The 19,381-nt window shown below is 50.3% G+C and overlaps 1 protein-coding gene across 3 annotated transcripts in view; it reads left to right on the top strand.

The window, feature by feature from the left end:
• The window catches only part of Slc22a1 (solute carrier family 22 member 1), a 27,157-nt gene continuing 7,776 nt past the window's right edge, over positions 1 to 19,381 (top strand). Inside the window, 8 exon segments of one of the 3 annotated variants that reach the window (NM_012697.1) lie at positions 177 to 627; positions 8,098 to 8,201; positions 8,639 to 8,793; positions 10,869 to 11,037; positions 13,032 to 13,146; positions 13,277 to 13,383; positions 15,931 to 16,145; positions 18,757 to 18,865. In NM_012697.1, the coding sequence (NP_036829.1) occupies positions 214 to 627; positions 8,098 to 8,201; positions 8,639 to 8,793; positions 10,869 to 11,037; positions 13,032 to 13,146; positions 13,277 to 13,383; positions 15,931 to 16,145; positions 18,757 to 18,865 (1,388 nt within the window). In that variant the 5' untranslated portion in view covers positions 177 to 213. 3 annotated transcript variants of the gene reach the window in all.

Consider the following 19,381-nt stretch of genomic DNA (forward strand, 5'->3'; position numbering starts at 1 on the left):
AGGTAAGCCTAGCGTATTCCTGCCCTGGCCCTCTCCCTGGTATCACGGGGCAAAAGGTTATTTCTGGTTGGTTGCCTTCCAGATGTGTTACGCTTAAACAGCAACTTGATTTCAAGCCACCCCAGTTCCAAGAACTTTAAATGAGGCGCTGCATGAACCCCTGGTGGCAGTCCAGAGCAGGCCTGGCTAAACTGGTGAGGGCCCTACCCAGCCATGCCCACCGTGGATGATGTCCTGGAGCAAGTTGGAGAGTTTGGCTGGTTCCAGAAACAAGCCTTCCTGTTGCTATGCCTGATCTCAGCTTCTTTAGCTCCCATCTATGTGGGCATCGTCTTCCTGGGCTTCACCCCTGGACATTATTGCCAGAATCCTGGGGTGGCTGAGCTGAGCCAGCGGTGTGGCTGGAGCCAGGCAGAGGAGCTGAACTACACTGTGCCGGGCCTGGGACCTTCGGACGAGGCCTCCTTCCTCAGCCAGTGCATGAGGTATGAGGTGGACTGGAACCAGAGCACCCTTGACTGTGTGGACCCACTGTCCAGCCTGGTTGCCAACAGGAGTCAGTTGCCATTGGGCCCCTGCGAGCATGGCTGGGTATACGACACTCCCGGCTCCTCCATCGTCACTGAGGTACTAATGGGTAATGTAGATATTAAAAGCAAATCCTGAGTGGTTCGGTGTCTTTTTGGGGCAGGAACTTCCTGTATACTGAACAGAGAGCAAGGTGTGTCCTGGCCCTCTGTGTTTTCCTCACTGATTGATGGCACTGAGACATAACTGCTATGTGGGGAATCTGGTTGCTTGGTTTTTTTTTTTTTAAAGAATATTTTACATTTACTTATAAATATATAGGTATGTATATGTGTGTGGATATGTGCATGTCATGGTATGGCTGCATGTGTGTGTGTGTGTCTGTGTGTATGCATGTGTGTGTGTGCCTGTGTGTGTGTGCGCGTGTGTCTGTGTGTGTCTGTGTGTATGCATGTGTGTGTGTGTGTGTGTGTGTGTGTGTGTGTGTAACTCCTTTCATCTGGTGGGTCCCAGGGACCTGAACTCTGGCCATCAGGTTTGGCAGCAGGCACCTTTTCCTTCTGAGCATCTCGCCGGCTCAAAGCATCACCTTCGCTCCTTTAACTGACTCATCTCAGAATCTAGTCTTCCCTGTACCTGCTTCCCCGTGGCTGGTGTTGTGGAATCCCCTCTTCTCCTCAGGCAGTAACAAGATAGTATGGGAATTGCCTCGAGTTAGGCTCTGTGGTACTAGCCAGGCCTCCTATTAGCTGGGTAGAGCTGGGTAAGTGCCTCAGTTTCTCTGAGCCTTGATTTCTCTGTAACAAGCAGTATTACAAATATCTTCACCCCCTGTGTTGTGAAGATCAGCTGAGAACTGAGACCCCCAAATGTAAATACCACGACACTGTTTATGACCTAGAGGACCATGAAGATCTTGACTCCCCCATTAAGTTACTCTCTCTTTGTTTACTTGACTTTGAGAACCTTTTTTTTATTTTGTTTTGAAACAAGTTCTCCCTATGTAGCCCTGACTGGCCTGGAACTCCCTTTGTAGGTTAGGCTAAGCTTGAATTTACAGATATCCTCCTGCCTCTGCCTCTTAGAGTGCTGGAATTAAAGGTTTTGCTACAGAGAGAGAGAGAGAGAGAGAGAGAGAGAGAGAGAGAGAGAGAGAGAGAGAGAGAGGAAGGGAGAGAGAGAGAGAGAGAGAGAGAGAGAGAGAGAGAGAGAGAGAGAGAGAGATACAAAGTGCCAGTAGATGTTACTCCCTTCATGGGTTCTTCTGACAGTGTGGGCGGTTTGTCCCACAGACAGACTTTAGGCTCAGGCTGAGATGCAATGTCTCAGCTGTGACCAGGGCACAGCTCACGTGGGCCATGGTCCTCCCCAGACAACCTTACCCCACACCTGCACATGGGTTTTCTTGGGATCCCTTCCTCCTTCCCATTTCCTTAAAGGTTTTAACGTCAATACAGGCAGGGCTGCAGCTGGGAGGAAGCCCAGTGTTTCTTCCCCCTGGCCTGCTCAGCTTCTGGTTACTAGCAGAATGAGTGCTAGGCTAAGAGACATCGGCTCTTAGACTTTTTCCAGTGACAGACACCAAGTTAAGATAGATTACCTTGCAGGGATGTTCAGCTGGGAATTCTAGGAGCCGACCAACATTGTATCCTTGGATACAGGGTACCCTTTGCTTGGGTTCAGGCTAATCTCCAATTCACTATGTAGTCAAAGAGGACCTTGAACTTGTGAGCCTCCTGCCTCTACCTCCTGAGTGCTCGAATTACAGGTGTTTATACACCATTGCATCTGGCAGTCCTGGGACTAGAACCGAGGGCCTCATGCATACTAGGTAAATGCTTTACCCATTGAGTTACATTTCCCAGGCCCACCTGAGTTCTTTCTTGGCCACCTTGCCATCTCTCACCTCTTGTGAACCCTCCAACCCTATCATCAACTTGATTCAGAGCCACCCACCAGGCTCAGATGGGACTGTTCTTCTAGCTAAACATGGCCACTTTCATTGGGCAGTGGGGTAGGGCTGCTGTGAAATAGAGCATGCCCAGTTGACGTTGAGATAAACAACAACTGTTTCTGTGTAGCACAGGCTGGCCTCAAACTCACAATGACCCTCCTTGCCTCAGCCTCCCAAGTACTGGGAATTAAGGTATGAACTGACACACCCGGATAACATCTCTTAATATAATTACACACATATATAAATACAAACATTACAGCAGGTAGTGTAATAATTACCATGCAATAAAATTATGTAATAAAAGGATATTTTATTATATATTATGTAACTTAAAAACCCCACGTTGTAACATTTGTATTTCCAACATCAGTTATCAGAAGAAAATACTGTATACTGTTTGCAACCTCATTGTTATTAGCCCAGTCTAGGGGATATGAGACTATCTTCAAAAACAAAACAAAACAAACCCACAAAAAGATGAAAAGGTAAAGTGATTTGAGAAACAGCATTCAACACAGATGTTGTAGGACAGAAAGACAGAAGGTTAAAAGAGGTCCGGGTGCTCGCAGGGTTTACGAGTCATGTCTAATTGAAAGGTTCTGGCTTAGGGGAGTGGGATAGGAAGCTGGGAGCCAGAGATGGAGACCAGAGGAAGTAGACACCTAGATGGGTGGTAAGGTGGTGTCCTGTAAGGTTGGGGTAGAGGGGAGGGGAGAGACTGAGAAGGACAGAAAGTATCTTAGGAAGAATTGACTGTCTACATACAGGGAGGCTCGAGCTTGGTCAATATGTTGACTTGTATAGTGGTATAAAGAGGGACCATGCCGGGCTGAGTTCGAAAGCCAGTGGTGCCTATCTGGAAACATTCAAGGGTAATAAGAAACCCAGATATGACAGCCGGGAAATGGCTCGTTTGGTGACATTGCTTTACCGTGCAATCACCAGACCCACCATGAACATGCGGGATCTGCGTTCAGACATCCAGAACGCCTGTTTTTTTTTTTTTTCTTTTCTTTTTTTCGGAGCTGGGGACCGAACCCAGGCCTTGCGCTTGCTAGGCAAGCGCTCTACCACTGAGCTAAATCCCCAACCCCCAGAACGCCTGTTAAAAGCCAAGTATGGCACCACACAGCTGTGACCCCATTGCTCCTTTAGTGAAATGGGAAGTGGAAAGAGAAGAATCCCTCAAACCTTGTGGGGTGGCCTAGTACGCATAATGGCAAACCCACGAGGGACTGGTGAGCTGGCTCAGCTGTGTAAAGGTCCTTGCCACCTAGCCTGGCCACCTGAGCTTAGTCCCTGGAACTGAAGGAGAGGACCTGCCCCTGCAAGTTGTCCTCTGATGTATACCTATGGTCACACCCATGTACACACACACATACAAACACACACACACACACACACACACACACACACACACACACACACACAGACGAACACATTTCACACACAGAAAGAAAAATGAGGTGGAAATTGATAGAGGAAGACAATGTTCACCTCTGACCTCTGTGTACAAGCATGCCCACGCGCACACATGTGCACACATGTAACTCGGGCGTGCCCAGACAAAAAGAAGCTCGGCTGTGGCAAGGCAGGAGGGCAGAGGAGACTGGCTGGGCAGGTGCCACCTCCCCTTGCCTCCCTTCTTATCCCAAAGGAGACATCGGAAGCTAAGTGTAGTTACTCATTTCTGCAAAACTAATTTTTAACTCATTGCCTTGGACATTGGAACTTGCTTTAGGAAGGAAGACAAATGACCTTTGTTTAGGTCCCACCCTAAGACTAAGGGATTGGGATCATAAGGCTCCCTGGGGGAAGGAATTAGATGTTCCTTAACTTTCACTGCCCCTCTGAGCTCTGTGAGCCCCAGCTTCACTGCACAGCCACATACCAGGCTAGAGAGAGCCACTGGCCCCACCAGGTGTGGGCATTGAGCAATAGAGAGCAGCCTTTGGACAGAGGTGGCCACGTCAGTACTTCCCAAACTTACTCACACTTGTGATCCACTGAGGTAGAAGCTACAAAGGATGGGTGCTTGAACAAGTGCCCTGGGTGACTCTCAGAAGGCAAACTGTGAAGGTTGTTTTGTACACTGGAAAAGCTGCCTAGCCCTGGTGCCACCCCAGCAGGCACAGCAGGCAGGTCTGGGACCCTCCATTCCTTCTAGCCTTACCTTCTGTATAGGCCTGGGCTTGCTGTAGGGGCACGAATGTGTCTAGGGTACAGTGGATGGGTGGAGTTTGGGAGCAGAGGCTCTAGACATTGATACTGGACAAGGCTTGGGGGAGTGTTGGTTCTCAGGGAGCGGTAGCATTGATGAGACTGAGTCAAGACCAGCAGGCTTCTTCTGACTATGGCCTCTATCTGGATCCACACGCAGCCCCAGGGTAGAGTGGCCACCTCCACCTTGGAGGAAGGGGACACAAAATCCTACAGCAATGGTAACTTGCAAAGATCGGGCTGAAAACCAACAGTGGCCAAGAAGGAATCACATTGAAGCCTAGGGGCAGCCAGCAGTCCCACGGGCTTTCTGTCTCCTGTGGCTTTAGTGACAGACAGAATATTGCCACGGAACAGAGTGGACACAAAGGGACCATTGTGTGGATGAACATATAGGACGTTGGATACCCAGGATACCCATTGAAAGAACACAGGGCAAAGAGGAAACCCGGAGAACTCGGGCCTCAGAAGGACACATCGAATGGGTCTGTGAGACATGCACCCCATGAAGGTGTGTGTTAGACTCGGGTAGGCGGAGAGAATCCGAGTGACACTGTTCAGGGTTTTGTTGCCCCTGAGAAGAACAGATAGCAGGGCCTGGGCCCAGATTGATGGGGGGGCAAGGTTGCTACTTCTTCCTGGTGTTGAGTGGCAATGCACGATCATGTGTGTCTTTCAGAAAAGCGTGGGGCTGTGTCAATGCACAGGCCAGTCACAGCGACCTCAGCCAGTTGAGTGCAGTGTCTCTAAGACCTGAAGTGTTTGATCCTGTGGTAGGATGAGGGCATAGCTCATAGGCCAATTTTAGCATCACGGGATGAGCTCATAAGGTCTTAGCATTTAAATTAAAATGGTTTATCATTTACCAGTTTCCTACCCCCAGAGCACACAGCAGATCTAGGAGGACACAGCATGAACACTGAGGAAACTGGGGCCTCAAGTTGCTTAGCAACTTGCTGCTCTCATACCTCAAAGTGTTGCTCCAGGCGGCTCGAGCCATGGCTCCACAAAGCACAGCAGAGCAGAGGGTCAGAGAGGACAGGAGGGGAGGAAGAGCTGGGCCAACCTTAGGGAAGGCAAGAGGCCCCAGTCAGCACTAAGCCCAGCATCCTGGAGTCTGACCAGTCTGTCTCCCTCAGCTCCCAAGATGAAATGAGCTAGCCATGCATAGGCCTGAGCCCTGCTCAGAACCTGCCCTGTCACCCTGTGCTTTGGGCCAGTGTAGACGGCAGAAAAGGCCTTGTGCACACAGATGAGAAGTGGGAAAGTTAAACACAGGGCTGAGCTCTTCAATGGGGGGGGCAGGGGGCAGGGAGGCGTGCAGCTGCTCTTCCTGGAAGACCAGGAAAGACATGATTTTACAAGCCAGGGATCCTTTGATGTCTGATGAGAAAGGCTCTGCCTGTCTCTTCCAGAATTCTTGTTTTTACTTATCCCAGGCCCTTTCCCCTAAATCACTATAACTGCTTTTAGGCCATAAAACCCATTCTTGTGAGTGATGTCACTTGTGTTTACAGCAGCCTAAGTGACTCTGTGTTATCTCAGGGCCCAGACACTCCGGACTCCCACAGGCATTGTGTTTACCTCAGTCAGGCTCCCCAGACCCTAAATCTTGGGCACTATCTCTTGAGTCAACAGTACCCATTCTTGTGAAAGGAGCCAGATGTATGTTGTAAAGAATCTTAGTGTAAACACATCTTAAATTGTTGTGCACATGGGGCTGGGTTAATTGTTATCTGAATACTTTTTTTTTTAGCTCCAGTTACAATAAAATCAGACTGAGTTTCATTCTTTGTTTTGTTTCCCACTACTTATTTATTCATTTTACATCCTATCGATGGCCCCCTCCTTGCCCTCCATCACACAGTCCCTCCTCCCCTCCCCCTTCCTCTTCTCCTCTGTGAGGGAGCTCCCCCCCAGTATCTCCTAAGGGCACTCAAGTCTCTGCAGGATTAGGCGCATCCTCTCCCCCTGAGGCCAGACAAGGCAGCTGGTTAGGGGAATGGATTCCACAGATGGGTAACAGAAGATTTGAGGGAAGGATTGAGGGCCCTGGAAGGGGATAGAAACTCCACAGAAAGACCAACAGTGTCAAGTAACCTGGACCCCTGGGAGCTCTCAGAGACTGAACCAGCCAAAGAGCATACGTGGGCTGGACTGAGCACAGCCCCTGTCTCCCACACAGGCAGCAGATGGGAAGCTCAGTCTTCATGTGCCCCTCCCCCCCAACAACTGAATTTCTTTTCATCTCACCCTGCTTGTTTCTCCCTGCCTGCCAGGGAATGACCACAGATTAGGAAGGAAGGTCCTTCCCCAGCCAACCCTCCAGGACTCTAACAGAGGCACACATCTAGGGTTGTCCTTTTTCTCTGTCTCCTCCTTAATTCTTCCCCTAGGTCCCCACATGCAGGACTCCCCCTACCTCTCATACCCTACCCCATGAACCTGGCTCCCTGTGTCTTTTCTTGGTCTGGTCCCTTCTGTTTTGTTGTTCCTTTAGTGCTAGAGTTCAGTTAAGTATATGATATCCACATGTTCTGAAAAGCAAGACTTTTCTTTTCCTTTTTGACATAGGGTCTTTCAGAGCCCAGACTGGCCTTCAACTTACTGTGTAGCTGTGGGTAACCTTGAACTCCCGATTCTCCTGCCTCCACTTTCCTGTCTATACGTCCCCAATGCTAGTATCATAGACATGGGCCACCAGGCCTGGCTTTACACTTCCTTTGTTACATGTCTTTGCATGTGGCTATGTTTCTTTGTGTGTGTGTGTGTGTGTGTGTTGTGTGTGTGTATGTATGTGTATGAGTGTGTGTGCATGCGTGCACATCTATGTCTATGTACTTGCCTATGGAGCCTAGAGGTTGACTGTGAGTGTCCTCCTCTAGTGCCTTTCATCTTTGTGAGGGAGGGTCTACCTCTTCAGGTAGAGCTCTATATTTTGACTAGCCTGGCTGCATAGCAAGTCCCTGGGAACTGCTCATCTCCTCTGCACAGACCTACACTGCTGCCCCCAGCTCTTTACGTAGGTGCTGGGGATCTGAACTCTGGTCTTCACACTAGCACACTTCACCCACTGAGCCATCTCCGTGGCCCTTGGTTCTATTTCCCTATGGAGAGGAGTTATGGCGGCCCCAACTCCTCTGAGCATACTTATCTCTTCTTGCTCTTTTTAGAATGATATTTTGTCCAATGATGGCCAAGAGCAGCTGTCTTCACAGACGCAAAGGTTTTGGGAAGCAGCTGGGCATGGCAGTGCTAGCTAGGCCTGTGCTGATGTTGTAGACACAACTGATCCCTCCTGGGGAGATGAACTTCCATGAGGCGTTTGGTGCAGGATAGGAGGAAGCTTTCCCATGATTCTCAGTTGTCTTCTCTCTCCTCCACTGCTTCAGTTTAACCTGGTGTGTGGAGACGCCTGGAAAGTGGACCTTTTTCAGTCCTGTGTGAACTTGGGCTTCTTCCTGGGCTCCCTGGTTGTGGGTTACATTGCAGACAGGTAGGTGAAGGCGGTCCACTTGAGCCAGGCTTTGGAGAGTGGACAGGGGTGATGGGTGTGGCTGGCCAGGATCTGTGCAGACAGGATGTGACAGTTGGGGCTTCAGGCTGCTGGGACTGTTGGCAGAGAAGCTGGGTAGTTGTGGAAGGGGCGTGCAGATTGGATGGAGGAGCGGGGCTGAGAGAAACGAAATGTTCTGCTTTGAGCAGGGAGGTGTCCATGGGGCATTTTGGTTTGCAAGCGGCCAAGTCTCAGCTCTTTGTGAGCCTGGGGTTATGCCAGAGTTAGGCATTCTGTCTTAGACATGTGGAGTTTGGAAATGTTTTTAATTGCTCTAGGAGATGCACAAGAAGGCTGTCAGGTAGTCAAGGAGGTATATACATGCTTAACCCTGGATTTTTAATTCCTCCTTCCCATGTACCTTTTTGTCTCTGCAGGTTTGGCCGTAAGCTCTGTCTCTTGGTGACCACGCTGGTCACATCTGTGTCCGGTGTGCTAACAGCGGTGGCCCCAGACTATACATCCATGTTGCTCTTTCGCCTGCTGCAGGGCATGGTCAGCAAGGGCAGCTGGGTGTCCGGCTATACCTTGAGTAATTACACCAGGACTTGGGAGGGGGGAGGGTTGTCCCTGGGTCCATGACAGAGAGGGATGAGGTAGTGATGGGGTACAGCAAGGTGAGTCAAATGTGGAGGTTTGGGGAGCAGGAGATGTTCGTGGGGTCTAGGAAAGGGAAGCATCAGTTAGAGAGAGAGAGAGAGAGAGAGAGAGAGAGAGAGAGAGAGAGAGAGAACACTAGTGCTGCTATTGTATAGGTATGAGATCCCTTTCTCTCAGATGTCATATTTGGTGAGGAGCATGAGAGGAGATACAGGAAATGAGGTAGGTAGAAGACTATTTTAATGTTGTAGAAAGAACCAACAGCCCCCTCCCCTGCCAAAAAAAAATCAAATCAAAACAAAACCAACCCAGGCTATAGATATAACTGATAAAAACTCATGAGGAGATAACCAGATACAGGGACAAAAGGAGGTTCTGCCTTGAGAAATAGCACCTCACTAGTGAGGGTCAGGTAGTGCAGGCTAGCCCATGACTCCTGTATGTTGATAATGAGCAATGGATTAAGAAGGGCAACTCAGGGTTGAATCCACATTCCAGGTCCGAGAAGCTGTAGGATTTGGGGCAAGTCACACCATCCCTTTGTGCCTTAGTATGTTGGAAATGCAGTTAATGGTGTCACTTTTATCCTGTAGGTTGGCCGGGAGAATTGCTAGAGATATAATCCCCTCTGTGAACATTGCTGGTGCTGCCTGTAGGCACAGTGGTGGAGGATGGGGCACCGAGGTAGATAAGATGTCCCTCTGCCTCCTTGGTTCTCAAGGCTAGAGGGGGCCTACAGACAGGTGCCACAGTGAATTTAGCTGGATGTGGTAGGAGTCTCAGAAGGCCTCTGTGGTATTCTGCTTCATTCCTTCTTGTTCACTGCTGACTCTTTCTCAGCCTTCTTTCTTGACTACTTAATGCGGCAGGACCTCAGGATGTTGCCCTCCAGCAACTCCAAGCCGGTACATCTGTGGACCTTCCTTAGTGACACACACCAGCCTCCTGACAGCTGCTCAGGTCTCACCCTATGTTCCCACCACCACCTTGTATCCCCATACTCCTACAGTCAACCTTGTTACTGACTTTCGTTTCAAAATATGCCCATAAGAACTCTTTCGCTCCCCACCCTTGACTGGTACTTACCCCACCATTGCTTCATCTCCAAGTATACCTCCCAGCTGCATTCAGTTCTCAACTCCTTAGCCTAGGGAGCCATTGTGGGCATAAAGTCATTATAGCTCTCTGCTGTCTACAGTGCCACACCAAAAGTGAGGTTCTCCTAGTCCCCTGAAAGTCCCAGAATTTCCCGTTGTCTCCTAACTCAGTCTTACTCCTCTGCCTTTGCACCCGACTCTCTCCATCACCTGGCTCTCCTCACAGTCCCTTCACCAGACAAGTATGGCATCCTGGCCACCAGACTACGCTCCTACGGTATCTGTGAGGTCAAGCTGCTCCCCTCCCTTGTGGCTGTGCTCTATCCACTCACTACCCACTAATGCCGTGTAAAATGGCAGTCTCTTGGCCTCAGAGCCGCCAATTTCCCTCCCTTGACGTCTCATGTCTTCATATGGGAGTCAGCGAGTGTCATATTACCATTATGTATCTCCCATTGGGGAGGACAGTGCCTTCCACTTGCCTTCCGACACCTAGAGCAGTGCCAGGAGTCCACAAGCAAGCTAAGGTGCTTGTAGAGTTATGCGCCAGAACTGTGAGAGAATTTTCTAACTCAGCTCGGAGTTTCTGTGAATGTTTGGGGAGGAGAAGCTTACACCTTGAAGCCTGATAGGGGAGACATAAATAGCAAGTAAGAAGGTAAAAAGAGAGGTAGCAAGAGAAAACCTAGTGACAAACTGGCCTGGTAAACCTGGGGGCCCAGGCTGAGTGGCGTCAGGTCTGGGAGAGGCCAGCAATGCAGACTTTGATGGGAAGGAGAGGTAGAAAATACACAGACACAGGCAGGAGCAGAGGTGGATGTGGCCGATGGGAGCAAGGCCCACTCTCTATCTTTCTTCTCTGGGGACTCCCTCTGACCACCATTTCTTTTTCTTTTTCTTTTTTTTTCAGTCACAGAGTTTGTCGGCTCTGGCTACAGGAGAACGACGGCCATTTTGTACCAGATGGCCTTCACAGTGGGGCTAGTGGGGCTTGCCGGGGTGGCCTATGCCATTCCAGACTGGCGCTGGCTCCAGCTAGCTGTGTCCCTGCCTACCTTCCTCTTCCTGCTGTATTACTGGTAAGGCCTCCCCCACCGGACAGCAGGTGGCTCTGCATGACCTCCCTGCTCCATGCTGTGTCTGCTTGCAGGGCTGGGCTCTGGGGTCACAGAGGGCTGTGTGTTGACCTCTGCCATGACACAGGCCACCTTCCAAGAGGCATGAGTTTGCACTATCACTCCTGCAGGCCCGGGCTTAAGCACCTTCCTCAATCATTGCTATGCATGTCACTCTTTTGATGTGCCCAGGGCCCCTCACAGTGTGGGCTGCATTCCTTACCCTGAGCACCTCACCCTCAGAGACAGGACTGATACCACAGGGAAGCCCACAGGCGGCCTGCTCACCTCAAAGGCTGTGTACTTTATCCTAGAAACACAAGGTCAGGCCAACCACAGGGAAACGGGGCCTCAGGGAGTCAGCCCCTGATCGGTATCTAACAGCATGTTATGCAGAGGTCCTGGGAAACCTTAGAGATAGTCTTCATGAACTATGGGGCACAGGGATGACTGTCAAGAGGATGCTTTATTACTGCCATGGCTGCTACATCCTGCAGTCCTCAGAGTCCCTTGAGCAAGACTGATTTAAGTCAGGTCATCTCTCTTTGTTGGCTGCTTCCCCTCCCTACCCCCTGCTGGCCTTCCAGTTTCACTCCCTGCTTCACAATGTCTCCATAAACCAGCCTCTCCCCTGCCTGTCCCAGCTCTGTAGCAGGCACTTGGTCTTAGTTAAAGGGCTCTCACTGGCAACCTTCTCTGGGGAAGAGGCAAACAGAACCATTCTAGAACATGAACACCCCCAGTGAAGAGCCTTTTTTTTTTTTTTTGAGACAGAATTTCCCTGTGTAGCCCTGGCTGTCCTGGAACTCCCTTGGTAGACAAGGCTGGCTCCCAACTCAGAGATCTGCCTGTGTCTGCCTCCTGAGAATTAAAGGCCTATGCCACCACTGCCCAGCCTAAAGTGTCAATCTTATTAGCTGTGTCTGCTTTGTGGGTCTGAGGGAATTAGCAACCTCACCGTGCTAGACTGTACTGTGCATGGGAGAGGCCAGTTCAGGGAAAGGGCGGATCTTACTCCAACGGACATTGGGCTTAGACCCAGACTGTACAAGGAAGCTGTTATCTGGGTGGTGGGTAGGGCCAGAGGAGCCTATCCGCTCCCTGAAGAGTGAGAAGGGGATTTCTGGTAGAGAGAACCCTGGGTATTTATGGATGTTTAGCCGGGGGGGGGGGGGGGGGGAGACCGTTCCTGAGTTGTGGAAGAGCATGGAGTCTGAGTCTCTATCTCTGAGCTGTTTCTTCTTAGTCCCGTGTGAGCCAAGGCTCCAAGTGGGCAAGGTAATGCATGCCCGTGGTCCCAGCACTCAGGGTCAGGGTTATGATGATGATGAGGCAGGAGGATTGTCACAGGGTTCAAGGCCATCCGGGTTGCATAGTAAATACCACACTAGCCAGGAATACATACAAAGCCCCCGCGTCCACGTGATCGTAGCCCAAAACTCAGAAGCAGTAAGATCCTGTTTCGAAACAAAAAACAGAAAAAGAAATATAAACTTGAGGGAGAAGGAAATAGCATGTTAAGCAGCGAATCTCATGGCAGGGGAGCCCTATGTTCTGGAAATAGCATGGACTTTGCCCAGAAGCCCTACTATATACACGATATACGCAGGGCAGGGGATGGAAAGCTCCTATTCAGTGTTTTCTCTGGAGCCGACTCCCAACTTCTAAGAGAGATGGGGCCCCACTTCATAAGAAGAAGGCTGCAGGGGATGGGGTGAGGGGGAAACCCTCACTCCCTTTTGTTTTGTGATCTTTGCCAGTGGCCCCAAGCAGCAGTGACCTACAGAGCTCTGCACAGAACGAGTCACAACTGCACTGCACAGCCTTTGTTCACAAGTGTCACAGTTCCCCCTGAGGATTTTGGGCTGCTCCGAGCCATGCACCGAACCACTCTTGTCAAGGGTTAGGTGGGGCAAACTCTCAGGGGAAGGCCCTTCAGTTATGAGCTGTGTCTGCAGGTTTGTCCCAGAATCCCCCCGGTGGCTGTTGTCCCAGAAGAGAACCACTCGAGCTGTCAGGATAATGGAGCAAATTGCACAGAAGAACGGGAAGGTGCCTCCTGCTGACCTGAAGGTTCGGAAGTTCAGACCCGGTTCTCCTGTTTGTGGGCAATGGGGCCACCTCATGATCTACATGGAGCCCCTCCCGGGGGGACTGTCATGTGCACACAGAACAGGTGTAGTGATGCCCAAGTCTCTCTCAGATGCTCTGCCTTGAGGAGGATGCCTCAGAAAAGCGAAGTCCTTCGTTTGCCGACCTGTTCCGCACTCCCAACCTGAGGAAGCACACCGTCATCCTGATGTATCTATGGTGAGCACTGGTCCTGCACATCCCCTGGGTACAAATGAACTTCTGTCCAAGAGCTGGGTACCAGTGAACCCTTGCATGGAGGGGAGATGAGCATGTCTTTGGGTCTGAGGCTTCAAAAGGCCCCTTTGCTCCCTTGCTTTTAAGAATGGGTGAGAGAGGGGTTGGGGATTTAGCTCAGTGGTAGAGCGCTTGCCTAGCAAGCGCAAGGTGCTGGGTTCGGTCCCCAGCTCTGGAAAAAAGGAAAAAAAAATGGGTGAGAGAGATTAACACTGAAAAAAAAGGTGGAGAAGCACAAAGAATGTCTGAGGCTACCCCAGTCTAAGCGTCTTATCTTCTGGGCCAGCTGAATCTTGACTTGATGTGGGGTAGGGGGGAGAAGGTTCCAATAGCTTAGTGCCTTTAAGTACTCTTCTTCACATCTGAAAACCCTGTGACCCACTTCTGGGTCCTCATGCACCCTTGGTTCACGAGTAAAGACCTTGTAACATGCAGATGTACTTTTTCCTATCAAGGGCAGTTTGTGGGCCTCTGCCTGCTTTCATGAGGAAGAATTCTAGAATTCTACCTGTTACTCCAGGACATCAGACAGTTCTCAATACATGGCTGTCTTCTCAAAATGGAGTCTTAAGCTCAGAACTGCCCTGCATGCACTGTTTGCTTTAGTGTGTTTATTTTAGTGGAACAAAGAGGCAAGTTAGTAGGGCATTACCTGGCACATAGTAGGCCTGTGGTAAATGTTTGTTTAATGAGTAATCATGGGTCCCTGGATTCTTCTGATCTTTTAAGATAGTGGGCTCACCACTCTTCCCCTGTCTTGGTGACCTTCACCTCTCTCACTGGGGTCCTGTGCTCAGCCATGGGTCTTACAGTTGTCCACGTGTCTACTGTGTGTTCGACTTAGTAGTGTGTCTCCTCCATGTAGCACCCGTGACCTGCTGCAGATAGGAACAGTGGCTTGCTCTGCTGTTCTGCTCAGGTTTCTCATCTGTGTCCCAAACACAGTCCTCCCATTCCTGTGCTCCCTCAGTGAGCTCCGTATGAACTTGGCCTCGAAAGTGCATGAGGATCTGCCGTTTCCTGTGTGTACTCTCCGTCCTGCAGGGAGCACTGGAAAGGGCCATCTCATGTTTTGTGGCAGCCGGCATCCACGCCACCTCCCTGGGCCTGAGCACTGCAAGGCAGTCGCTCTTTCTCAAACACTTCCTGTGACTCCATTGGCTTCTGACCCCATCAGGAATGGAGTCGTATTCCTTCTTGTGACTTACTTGGCCTCCTGTGGCTCAGACCCTGGATGGCTCCCACTATCTTTCTTCTATCCTTTCTACCTGCTTAGTGTGTGTGTGTGTGTGTGTGTGCGCGCGCGCACGCGCCTGTCATGGTGCACATGTGGAGAGCAGAGGACAACTTTATGACATTAGTTTTCTCCTTCTACATGTACACGCGCTCCAGGCACCAAACTCATGTCATTGGTAGTGTGAGAAATGGCATGCCTCGCTCACAGGCATCGGGGAGCAAGTGAGACAATCTGTAAAGCTAGGGCGGATACAGCTGAGGGAGCATTTTAATGCATGTGCAATTCCAGGTTCTGCCAAAAGATGGCAGCACTTATTCACTGACCGCTTGACCAGTTTTACTTTTTTTTTTTTTCTTTACTGCGATGGTGCAGGGCTGAGAGCCATTCTTCAAGCTGGGATAAAACAGTAGTTTCTTATGGATTAAAATCTTACCATGCAAGGCCAAGTTTTATGCAACCATGACAGTTTCCAAAACAGTATCATTTCCCCTTAATGACACGCAGGTCCCTCTAAGTTTGGACTTGATGTTTTGGATTTAACGGCTTCATTGACTAGGCAACATGATGTTGCCAGGATTTCCTCGAATGTGGATGCGGTTGGTGTGGTGGGAGAAGAGAGAACATGAACGGTGCCTGATAAATCAGCTCTGTGGAGCCAGAGACCTAGCTGGCCGGGCATCTTTGACTTTGGGAGAACAGTACTGATGGCCACGGTATTAGATCTGCCTCTGCTGTGTGACAGGAGCTATACAGGGCTCATTTGTCTGTTATCTCAGGAAATATTCACAGCACAGCAATACCCACGTGCGAGCACTATCTCGCTCACAGACAAGAAGATACACAGATATACAACGCAACCTCTAATGCCAGGTGCTGGGCGTCAGCTTGTCTGTACCCGCTCTCTACTCTGTGGCCTGCGTGAGTGTTAGAGATCGCTCTGTGTGGGGATCAGCAAAGTCCCAGACACCTGAACGTGAAGCAAGTAGGAGTACCCAGCTGTAATCTCTCCCAGTCTTCCTGCTTCAGAGATCCCAGGGGTGGGGGTGGGGGTGGGGGTGGGGCAATTTTAAAAGTAGGTGTATTGGGGATGCCTGTGAGATACACTGTCATATCTGTGGGGACACAATTTCCTATCAAGGATCCCAGTAGGGTACTCTTCAGGCCATCACGGGTTGGATCATGTGACCTGTTCCTCTGTCCAGCCGGTTGGGCTCCTTGGAGCTGACTTGTGACTCATCGTCTCCTCTTTGCAGGTTCTCTTGTGCTGTGCTGTACCAGGGTCTCATCATGCACGTGGGAGCCACAGGGGCCAACCTCTACCTGGACTTCTTTTATTCTTCTCTGGTGGAATTCCCCGCGGCCTTCATCATCCTGGTCACCATTGACCGCATTGGCCGCATCTACCCAATAGCGGCCTCAAATCTGGTGACGGGGGCAGCCTGCCTCCTCATGATCTTTATCCCGCATGGTAAGTTGTCTGTTTTCATCGCTTCCCAGGTGACCGAATTGTGGGGACAGTGTTGTAACCCTCTGATAAGCCTCTGGAACGAGAACAAAGGCAGGGCGGTACCTTGGCTAGACTTTAAACAGTTTTAGATTGAGGTATGGCAAACATATAATGAGTGCGTTCTAAGTGAATGAATGACTCAGTTTCTTATGCATACAGATACCTGGCTTGCAGACCTTATGACCAATGCCACTGCTCTGCCAATTACCTTTCCTGACCTCTTGCCACAGATTAGCCCAGGAACATAAATGGAGCCGCCTTGAATGTGGCCTTCCCCCCTCCCCCCTCGTATTCACTATACCTGTGAGGCTTCTTTACGTTGTCACATGACTATATAGACTGCTGCTTTTTCTTAAAATATTAAGAAAATTGTATTGCTCTTTATATAAACATCACACTGTGTGATCTCCCCCACCGACCATTGCTTGTAGTGCTTGTCCACTGGGAGTAGGGCTGTGCCACGTATTTCTTTTTGGTAGACATGGGTCCTTAGTTCCCTTGGGGACATGTCTGTCATGTACACCAGCGGAATCCACAGGGAGACTTGAGTTTAGCTTCAGTGGATGCTTGACAGCTTTCTAAAGATGGCCAGGTCACTATCTGCATCTCAGTGACATGGAGTGTTCCACTTGTCCCATACCCTTTGCAGTTCTTTGTCTCCAGTGGCGGTCAGGTGGTGGGTGTGAGCATTGCTTCATAATTCTTACAACCCAAGACAAACACGCTGCATAGAGGGTCCAGGCAAAGTTACCTGAGGTGGTTTTAACTTGAGCACACACGTTGCCTTTCCTGTTGGAAACTGTAGATTCCTACGAAGGTGTAACTGCTATCCCTCCTCCCCACACTCTTTTTTTTTTTTTGGTTCTTTTTTTCGGAGCTGGGGACTGAACCCAGGGCCCTGCGCTTCCTAGGTAAGCGCTCTACCACTGAGCTAAATCCCCAGCCCCTCCTCCCCACACTCTTTTATTGCTGGGTCCTGCACTGTGAGCCTGGTGCACCACTCAGGCACTCTCATGCAGGGAGTTATAGAAAAGATCTGCACCTCTCAGATTTTCTCAAGAGTCATGCTGGTTGGGACATGAAAGGTGTGTGTGTGTGTGTGTGTGTGTGTGTGTGTGCGCGCGCGCTCGCGCAGTCTCTGTAGTGTCTCTGAAATAAGACCTCCTCTCTTCTCCCTCCTCTTCTTATTTTTAGTATCCCAACTAAGATTTTTAAACTACATAGCATTGAGTCTGGGAAGAGGAATGCAGAGGTTGGAGACCATTCTTCCTTGCTGGTCCCAGGACTAGCTTGGCCTTAGCTCTTTCATTGGCTCTCTCCTAGGCTCACCTGCTGTGGTGGTCCTTTTTGTCCTTTGTAAAGCATCCTAGGGAAGGCATTTCAGGAACCACTGAGTCCTAGCGCCTCATCAGGAAGAAGACTAGAGTGGGTTCCTGCTGTGGACTGACTCCCAGAGAAGGCTGAGGAAGGAGGATAATCGATTCCATCAGGATTGAGAGACCTTGCTAAATCTAAGCAGAATGGGATGGGCCATGTGGGAGTCTAGGACAGAGCTGCGGTCTTCAGAGGGCAGCGGTTGGCCTTAAAGGAACAGTTCACATCTGAGCACCTAGTGTTGGACAGTTAGGGGAAGAGGTGGCCTGAGGCCCAGAGTTAACTGGAGACAGCAACTATAGCCCAATGGTGGGAGTGAGTGCTGTGGCCTTGGCAGGAGTGACTTAGCTAAGTTTCGGTGTACATGGATCCTTGGCTGCCCCAGACTGAAGTACAGAATACAGTTATCTGTCCTCTGAGGGCAGGGATGCCAACATGTCCCAGTGGCCTAGTTGGTGTGGACTTTCCATGGTCAGAGCAGTGGAGCCCAGCCCATGTTGTGCCTACGGGCAAGAAGTCTCCATTCTCTTTGGGAAGTCACCAGTGAAGTCAGTGTCTGGGGACAGGGCCAAGATGACATGTGTGTAAATACAGAGACTTTCTTAGGGAGGGAACCTGGGTCAGAGCCATGGACACTTGGGTTTTGATGGCAAGGCAGGCCAGTAGTGTGTGGTGAATTGCAATCCCCTCCCTCCCTATGTAAAACCTTCCTTTCTCTGCTTTGAAGTAAAGACTAGGCTGAGGCTTACACCACACCGACGGTGCCTCAGGTACCGAGCTAGCAACATCTCCCTGTGTAATACAAGCCAAGGTTTCATTGCTCTGGCCAGACTGGGCATTTGTGTCATCCCTAACCCTCACAACTGCCTGCAAGCTGTGTAGGCTCACTCCATGGCAGCTCAGCAAGCTAGGGTGCAGAGAAAGACAGCGCTCATTTCTGTCTGACAAGGCTGGTGGAGGCAGAACTGATTTAAACACTCCAGTCTTTCTTTTGCACGATGGGACCTTTCAGGATATGTCATTAGCAAACCCCAAGTCCCTTGGGCATCGGTTTTCTTACCTAAGTGAAGAGAGAGCCAAGTGAAGCGTTCAGTGGTCCTAACTAGCCTGGCCCAGTCCAGACAGGCTTCTCCTCTGTCAGCTCCAGTTCACTCAGGGAGCTTCCTTGCTCCAACGACCTCGTTTCCTTTCTTCCTAGAGCTGCACTGGTTGAACGTTACCCTCGCCTGTCTTGGCCGTATGGGGGCCACCATTGTGCTGCAGATGGTCTGCCTGGTGAACGCTGAGCTGTACCCTACATTCATCAGGTAAGGCCACAAATGGGATTGGTCACTGAAATAGCCACTGGAGAGCTGGGCAGAGAGCAACATATGTCATGTAAGAACCCTCCAGGCGTGGGTCACTGTCATAGCTCCTGCCTTTGCTGTGACAGAATACTTGACCAAAGTAACTTCAGGAAGGAAGAGCTTACTCTGCCTCATGGTCCAAGGAAGCACAGTCTACCATGGTGGGGAGAGCATAGTTTGTCACTGTAGGAGGCTAGCTGGTCACTCTGCCTTGGCAGCCAGGAAGTAGAGAATAAACAGGAAGTGAGGTCAGACTACAAAACCAAGGCCCTCTCCTAGTGACTCCGTTCCTTGTCTGTAGAGAAGTGACCAGTGAGGTAATTTCCCTGTTACTGGGCCATCTTTGTTGTTGGGTTGCGGGTCTTTACACATTCTGCATAGCAGGCCCTCATCAGATCCTGGACTGTATGTGTATGCAATCACCTTCCGCTCAGAGGGTGGCCACTCTGTGGACTGCAGCCCCGATGAACACAAGGT

The sequence above is a fragment of the Rattus norvegicus genome, chromosome 1 (assembly GCF_021556685.1).
Source record: "Rattus norvegicus strain SHRSP/BbbUtx chromosome 1, alternate assembly SHRSP_T2T, whole genome shotgun sequence".
Lineage (NCBI taxonomy): Eukaryota > Metazoa > Chordata > Mammalia > Rodentia > Muridae > Rattus > Rattus norvegicus.